We start from the raw sequence: 8,676 nt of genomic DNA, 5'->3' as shown, positions 1-8,676 counted from the left end.
TCAATAACCGTTAACTATTAGTCAAAGATAACATAATTGAACACAAAATGCAGTTTTTAAATGAAGGTTTACGTTATTAAGGGAGAAAAAAAACTCCAAATCTACATGGCCCTGTGTGAAAAAGTGATTGCCCCCCTTGTTAAAAAATAACTTAACTGTGGTTTATCACACCTGAGTTCAATTTCTGTAGTCACCCCCAGGCCTGATTACTGCCACACCTGTTTCAATCAAGAAATCACTTAAATAGGAGCTACCTGACACAGAGAAGTAGACCAAAAGCACCTCAAAAGCTAGACATCATGCCAAGATCCAAAGAAATTCAGGAACAAATGAGAACAAAAGTAATTGAGATCTATCAGTCTGGTAAAGGTTATAAAGCCATTTCTAAAGCTTTGGGACTCCAGCGAACCACAGTGAGAGCCATTATCCACAAATGGGAAAAACATGGAACAGTGGTGAACCTTCCCAATAGTGGCCAGCCGACCAAAATTACCCCAAGAGCGCAGAGACAACTCATCCGAGAGGCCACAAAAGACCCCAGGACAACATCTAAAGAACTGCAGGCCTCACTTGCCTCAATTAAGGTCAGTGTTCACGACTCCACCATAAGAAAGAGACTGGGTAAAAATGGCCTGCATGGCAGATTTCCAAGGCGCAAACCAGTTTTTAGCAAAAAGAACATTAAGGCTCATCTCAATTTGCTAAAAAACATCTCAATGATTGCCAAGACATTTGGAAAAATGCCTTGAGGACCGACGAGACAAAAGTTGAACTTTTTAGAAGGTGCGTGTCCCGTTACATCTGGCGTAAAAGTAACACAGCATTTCAGAAAAAGAAATCATACAATCATACCAACAGTAAAATATGGTGGTGGTAGTGTGATGGTCTGGGGTTGTTTTGCTGCTTCAGGACCTGGAAGGCTTGCTGTGATAGATGGAACCATGAATTCTACTGTCTACCAAAAAATCCTGAAGGAGAATGTCCGGCCATCTGTTCGTCAACTCAAGCTGAAGCGATCTAGGATGCTGCAGCAGGACAATGACCCAAAACACACCAGCAAATCCACCTCTGAATGGCTGAAGAAAAACAAAATGAAGACTTTGGAGTGGTCTAGTCAAAGTCCTGACCTAAATCCTATTGAGATGTTGTGGCATGACCTTAAAAAGGCGGTTCATGCTAGAAAACCCTCAAATAAAGCTGAATTACAACAATTTTGCAAAGATGACTGGGCCAAAATTCCTCCAGAGCGCTGTAAAAGACTCGTTGCAAGTTATCGCAAACATTTGATTGCAGTTATTGCTGCTAAGGGTGGCCCAACCAGTTATTAGGGTCAGGGGGCAATTACTTTTTCACACAGGGCCATGTAGTTTTGGATTTTTTTTCTCCCTAAATAATAAAAACCATCATTTAAAAACTGCATTTTGTGTTTACTTGTGTTATCTTTGACTAATAGTTAAATGTGTTTGATGATCAGAAACATTTTGTGTGACAAACATGAAAAAGAAGAAGAAATCAGGAAGGGGGCAAATAGTTTTTCACACCACTGTATAATGTGAAAGATGTTTAGTATTGCTTTATGTCTTGTGTTTTTTTGTAGAATTGTTTCCAACTCTGGGTCAGCTATGTTTCGTTATCAAATGTTATAAATACTGTGCTAATACTGTAAATGAGTATACGTTTTTTGCAGTTATTTAAGGTAAAATATAAGCTGAATTTTTTAATTATAGCTTACTGTTGGCTGATGTATAGACACTGCTGTCTAAATAAGGTCTCACTGTAGATGGGAGTATGTCTTATACGTACATGCGTATCTGTAGACCAACGTATGTAGGAATACAGATAATTTTTTTAATATCATGGTGTTGTTTTCACTCTGACATGCACCATTTCCATTAACACCTCATACAGACATCAATTAATTAAAGCCAATGTATGAACAGGTAGTGTATTTGGCTGATGACGAAACAAGTACAACTTTGCGTAAACAAGGCATGAGATACTCCGCCTTACACAATTATATAATATACATTTTATATTATATATATATATATATATATATATATATATATATATATATATATATATATTCAATAACTACCTGGACTCCATATTAACATCAATTAACATTAGCTATTATAGCTGAACTGCCTCCCACCCTACACACTGTATAAATGCAGATCATTTACTGCTTTTTGTTTCACCCAAATGAGGATGGGTTCCCTGTTGAGTCTGGTTCCTCTCAAGGTTTCTTCCTATTACCATCTCAGGGAGTTTTTCCTTGCCACTGTCGCCCTCGGCTTGCTCACCAGGGACAAACTGACCATTTTGATTCATACAAATTCACATTTCATACAAACCTAAATAATTCTTTTGACTATGTAAAGCTGCTTTGCGGCAATGAAAATTGCTAAAAGCGCTATACAAATAAAATTGAATTGAATTGAATTGAATATATATGTGTGTGTGTGTGTGTGTGTGTGTAAATCAGGCAAAAAAATGTATACACATCAAGTAAAGAAAAACTTGTATAAATATTTTAATACTAAATGTATTTGTACCAAAAAAAATTAGACCACTGCAAAAATAATCAGTTTCTTATGTTTAGTTTTTCCCTTACAGGTGCATGTATTGGTGAGATTAACAGTTTTGTTTGTGAACTGCTGACCATATTTCTCCTAAATTCAAAATATAACTTATTTATAATGCATACATTTTAAGGAAATGACATCACAACACATCAAAATGCAGCATCAGCAGAGCTTTAATGACTCAAATAAAACAAAATACAAATAATGTATAAACAAATAGTGTTAATGCCTCGGATAAATAACATTAAGAAATCAGTATTTGGTGGAATAATAACCCCGATTTGCAATAACAGCTTTGTCTTTTGGCTCTCCACCAGTTTTTCACATTGCTGTTGGGTAACTTTATACCAACTATTATTATTATTTTTTATTATTATTATTATTATTTTTTTTTTTTTGCAAAAAAGCAAACAGCTTAGCTTTGCTTGATAATTTGTGGCCATCCATCTTCCTGTTAATGACATTCCAGAAGTTTCCTGGAATAAATTGCAGTGGGCTTTTTTTTCCCCCCACAGTGTGTGTATTTGTGTGTATATACAGTATACATTTGATACAAATATATTATTATTATTATTATTATTATATAAATATAATAAACATCATACCATTTTTATTTTCCAGCCATTTATATAATATATTCATTTTATTACATTATTATTTACATATATGAATTAACAATAAACACGTTTTTTTACTTTGTCATTGTTAATAAATTTTTTATCCTTTTAAAGATGTGTGAAGAACTTAAAAGAGTCCGAAAACTATCAGCTCCAGCAGTGTTTTTGAGATTAAAAAAAACCCAAAACGCTAGCTGTGCGTTTATCATTTAATGCTGACTCACCATTTCTCCCCCACGAGTCTCGTGACTGAAAAACTGCTGCTCTTCTGGCTCCATCCCGAACAACCCCTCAGCCCCTATACTGGTGCACTACAAAGCATTCCACTTCCCTCTGGTGACTGAGCTACACTCAGTACACTACACTCGGCTCCTTCCCGCGGCCACAGGTCAGCTGACTGAGGGTTTCTCTTCCTAGTCATCACATGATTACATGACTGCCCCACTTACACCGTTACACACACGTTTAAATGGAGTATGAATACCAGTTTATATTTTTGTAGCACTCTGTATCTTGTCCTGAAAACCTCTTCACAGCATGTTATTTCATCATAGACTCATTTGTTTATGGGCTTTTGTAGATCCCCAGCCCTGATAAGAAGAGCTCTTCCGCAGAGTTTTATGAGGCTAAAGTCTGGGGCAGGCAGTGTGTAAAGTTTCTCTGTAGTCGAGTCTGTGTCTGTGTTTTTTTTACTTTGTTTTAAAGCAAATCTCAAGCGATGAAGCTGATCATCCTGAGAGACTACGATGAAGCCAGTGAGTGGGCTGCCAAGTACATCCGGAACAGGATCATCCGATTTAACCCGGGTCCGGACAGGTACTTCACCCTGGGCCTTCCCACAGGTAGATCACCTCACACACACACACACACACACCTTACACTGGCACTCATTAAACACTACTGCTGTATATGGGTCGTGTATAAGTGTTGGAAATAATTTAAATGAACATAACGGACACTTTACTTCTTTGTACTTTCAATCATAAAAATACATTCTGTTACTTTGATGTTCAGTATTTAATTGTAGCAATTTTGTTTCCAAAAGGTTCCAAAAGTTCAAACAAATGTATTGACACTTTGATCGCATAATTTTCACCCAAAGATATTCTTTTCATGAAATCATTTAGATTTACAATAATGTCAATATTTTATAAAAAAAAAAAAAAATACTAAGTTAGACACTAAAATCATGAACACAAATGTCAGTCCGCGGCACGGTGGCTTTGTGGTTGTCACCTCCAGGATCCGGGTTCGATTCCCGCATGGAGTTTGCATGATGGGTTTCTGCCCACAGTTCAAAGATTAGGTTAATTAGTGTTTGTGAATTGCACATGGCATGTGAATGCGCTGCGATGGATTAGCACCCTGACCAGGATGTACCCCGCCTCGTGCCCGAAGTCTCCTGGGATAGGCTCCAGGCCCCCCTATAAAAGGGTATAGACGATGAGTGAGTGAGTACGTGATGTTCAATATTTAATTGTAGCATTTTTTTTTTTTCAAAAGGCCAAGTTCAAAGAAATGATTTGTCCTAGAGGGGGCTCCATGGTTGAGGGTTCAATTCCCACTTCAGGTCTGTGTGCATGGAGTTTGCATGTTCTCCATCTGCTTGGTGGGTTTCCTCCTTTAACCCAAAGAAATGCAGGTCAGGCTAATTGGCATTCCCAAATTGCCCATAGTGTGTGTGTGTGTGCTCCGCCTCTTGCCCAAAGTCTTTCCCTGTACATGATAAGCAGTATAGAAGATCGGTTTGACTTCATTCATCTTTTCATCAGCAACAAACCAAATCAGTGAATTCATTCTGACATTATTTTGACTGATCTGATTTAACCAAAATAATTTAGTATTTGTACATGGGGTATTTTACTCAATTATATTTTTTGGACCATATACCTTGTCGTTTAATTAAAATCACACCATACCTATTTCTTAATCACTGCAGTAATTTTGTTCATTGATATTTTCTGCCAGGTAGCACTCCACTGGGATGCTATAAGAAACTGATTGAGTATTATAAGAAAGGAGAAATATCTTTTCAGTATGTGAATACCTTTAACATGGATGAGTATGTAGGTATGTATTTAATCGATCAGGAACACTAGCTGGTTTTAATCACAAACTTATCTTAAATAAATCTAAACGTTAAATTTTGTACACATTTTTGCCCAGGACTGCCCAGAGACCATCCTGAAAGCTATCACTCCTTCATGTGGAACAACTTCTTTAAGCACATCGACATCCGATCAGAAAACGCACATATACTGGACGGCAATGCTCCAGACCTGCAGAAAGAATGTGATGACTTTGAGGAGAAGATTAAAGCTGCTGGTGGGATTGATCTCTTCGTCGGTGGTAAGAGCTTTGAGTAAACTTTAACCTTGTGTCTTTTAACCAAAGATCACACATAACAACGTCTGGCCATTCAGATAGTATGTCAGCTTAATTGATTGAACTTTTGTTGCAGGGATTGGACCTGATGGTCACATTGCTTTCAATGAGCCCGGCTCTAGTCTCGTGTCTCGGACCAGGGTCAAGACCCTGGCTATGGACACCATCCTGGCGAATGCTCGTTTCTTTGATGGAGATCTGTCCAAAGTCCCGACCATGGCTCTGACTGTAGGAGTCGGCACAGTGATGGATGCCCGTGAGGTACGGCCACATTTAAGAGACAATTTTACTTTTCTAGATGTCTACTAACCATAGAATTTCATTTGCAGTTTGTGCATGCATTGGTCCTTAGTTATTTCTAGCTACTGTAGGGATAATTTAAGGAGGTAGTGTGCTCAGTGGTTAAGGTGTTAGACTGCTGACCAGGAGGTCCCAAGTTCAAATCCCAGCATCACAAAGCTGCCACTGTAGGGCCCTTGAGCAAGGCCTTTAACCCTTAACTGCTCAGATGTATAATGACATTTAATAAATGTAGGTTGTGTCTGCCATATGCTGTAAGGGCATTCCTTTCAGTGTGGCTAATGTTAAAGATAAGTTTGGGAAGAACATAACTACAGAATCCCACAAAATCTGCTACTTTTATTCTATTACTTTTGGCCATTTCACATTAGGTGCATTACTGGATGCTAGAACAACAACATACTATAATATAAAAATCTGTACCTAATTTACCATTAATTTATGCTCTACCAATGTGAATTATGTAACACAAAGAAGAACAGATTAGACCATTTTGAAAACTTAAAACCAATAGATTAAAACCTGAGAATGTTAAAAAGTACGTTATGTTATAATTGCATTTCTGTTCCTGTGTTATATGGCTTTTGGTGTTGTCTTTGAAAACGTGCAGTAAATACGAGGGGTGTTCAAGTCAAACTGGGACTTTGATTGTACAAATTAAGAAAACACAGTTATGAGAGTATAAACTTCCTTTATTTCTCTATATAATCCTCTGCTACACTGATGCACTTATCCCAGTGGTTCACTCTTGCATGGATATCACCAAGGTGGAAAGTTTTCTCAGTACACCGGCGCCATGTGCGGACCGCCTGCTTCATGTCTGAAATGCTGGTGTCCAAGGAACTCCTTTAATGGCCCAAACATGTGGAAATGGCTTGGAGCGAGGTCGGGACTCGCAGGGCAATAACTCTCAGCCGAGGTTCCTGTAATGTTTAAACAGCGTTGGTGTATGATTGTGTGTACAGTTCACACAGACATATGCGTCTCTTCCGCAAGTTGACGACAAGTTATCCTCCGAATGTTCATGGGAATGACTGAATTGGCCAGAAATAAATTGATATAAGCATGCTTTATCCTAACATGACAAAACACAGGTTTAAATTTCTAGTGATGCTTTTAAAGGTATTCTCTGACTTCAGAGTTTTAAGAGCCTTTATCTCAAGTAAAACTGAAATGTTATATCATTGTTTATACCTTTTTAGGTGATGATCCTTATCACTGGTGCACATAAAGCTTTTGCCCTGTACAAGGCCATAGAGGAAGGGGTAAACCACATGTGGACGGTTTCAGCATTTCAGCAACATCCTCAGACCGTCTTCGTATGTGATGAGGATGCCACACAAGAGCTGCGGGTCAAGACTGTGAAATACTTCAAAGGTAAGACTACTGAAGGACTCGAGGAACAGAGTAACCGAGGTGTAATCCAGTCTTTTCCAGGAGAAATTAGATATTGGTATTAGAAATAACTACAACATAAAAACTACAACATTATAATAATATAATAAGAATTTGTGTTTTAAATGTTATTTATTTTCATTCCACAGGCATGATGCATGTTCACAATAAGCTGGTGGAGGAACCATAGTTTGAAAAGGAACCTTTGATTTGTATTTGATATTTAAAGTCTGAAAGTTTTAACATTTTGACATTTACACTGTTTCTATTTGCAGTAGCAATGATACGAAGGGTTTAAATAAATAAAAGGAGACTAATGGATATACGATGTGCAGTGTTTTATTTATGTGTGTATGTTTCTTTTTCTTAATGGAGTATATTTATAGAAATTACTAAAACACAAATCCTGAGCTGTTGCGACTCGTACATATTGACTCACTCATTCTGAATGGCATCAGTATAACATAAAGCCAAAAGAACAAATCTTAGAACAGATTTAATCTAGTGCAGAATTAATTTTAACCATATGTACAAGACCTTTTATTGACAATCTCAGTATTTGTGGTTGTAATACGAGTGCTTTTACTTGTACTTGTCAAGTGTTTAGTTTACATTTTTAACATTTTCAGTTGTAGTGTTTGTTGACTCCAACATCCATCCTTTATTTACTGTATATTGCTCAGTTCAATTTTGGGTCAAGGTGTTATCAGGAGAAGCGACTTCCTCCAGCTACTCTTCCACGAGACGGGGTACACCCTAGACGGGGTGCCGATCCATTGCAGGGCCCATACATACACACACTCACACACTTATTCACACACTACGGGCAACTTGTGTTAGCCATCAATTGTCAAAGACTATGGAAGGGACAACCGGAGTACGCGGAGGAAACCCAACAATCACCCATACTGTCCACAGAGAGCACTTAGATCATCTGATCAACTTCTGCTCACAATTCCGAAAAGTCGGTAAAGAAGGAGAGGCGATCGTGCTTTTTCTGTGTCCGGGCCCACCCTTTGGAAGAAGCTCCCTTTCCATGTCTGTTCAGCTCACAGTGTTGAAATGTTTAAATCAAACTTAAAAACGTATCTGTTTACCGAGGCTTTTAAACATGTGTTAACGTGGTAATTTGATGGTTTTGGTGTTTTCTAATGATTTTTTTATTTAAAAAAAAAACATGTTTTTACTTTGTTATGTAAGGCACTTTGGTCAACTATCGGTGTTATGTAAATAAATTAACTTAACATTCACAGGGAGAACATGCAAACTCATGATCCCGAGGTGGGAATCGAACCCTCAAACCCGGAGTGGGTGCATGGATGGATGGCTAGACTTTATGGAGTTGTATTACATGTCAGGCATTAGGGTTTTACAAGTTTTGTACAACAGGG

General features: G+C 37.9%; 1 protein-coding gene across 1 annotated transcript; it reads left to right on the top strand.

The window, feature by feature from the left end:
* The first annotated feature begins 3,637 nt into the window (after window positions 1–3,637).
* gnpda1 (glucosamine-6-phosphate deaminase 1) lies at window positions 3,638–7,610 on the top strand. The gene is made up of 6 exons (XM_053477057.1): window positions 3,638–4,047; window positions 5,174–5,275; window positions 5,372–5,554; window positions 5,667–5,851; window positions 7,093–7,267; window positions 7,435–7,610. Exons 1-6 carry the CDS (start codon window positions 3,924–3,926, stop codon window positions 7,473–7,475), a joined length of 810 nt encoding a protein of 269 aa, XP_053333032.1. The 5' UTR covers window positions 3,638–3,923; the 3' UTR covers window positions 7,476–7,610.
* The last annotated feature ends 1,066 nt before the right edge of the window (window positions 7,611–8,676 follow it).

Source organism: Clarias gariepinus, chromosome 2, assembly GCF_024256425.1.
Source record: "Clarias gariepinus isolate MV-2021 ecotype Netherlands chromosome 2, CGAR_prim_01v2, whole genome shotgun sequence".
Taxonomy (NCBI): Eukaryota; Metazoa; Chordata; class Actinopteri; order Siluriformes; family Clariidae; genus Clarias; species Clarias gariepinus.
The sequence above is the reverse complement of the archived record's forward strand: the minus strand, read 5'-3'. Positions and strand labels throughout refer to the sequence as shown.

Bases quoted from the DNA above. Each gene is read 5' to 3' on its own strand.
- gnpda1 (XM_053477057.1), top strand. From the start codon at position 3,924: ATGAAGCTGATCATCCTGAGAGACTACGATGAAGCCAGTGAGTGGGCT. The intron at 5,276-5,371 runs GTATGTATTTAA...ATTTTTGCCCAG, and splicing joins TAACATGGATGAGTATGTAG to GACTGCCCAGAGACCATCCT. The intron at 7,268-7,434 runs GTAAGACTACTG...TTCATTCCACAG, and splicing joins GACTGTGAAATACTTCAAAG to GCATGATGCATGTTCACAAT.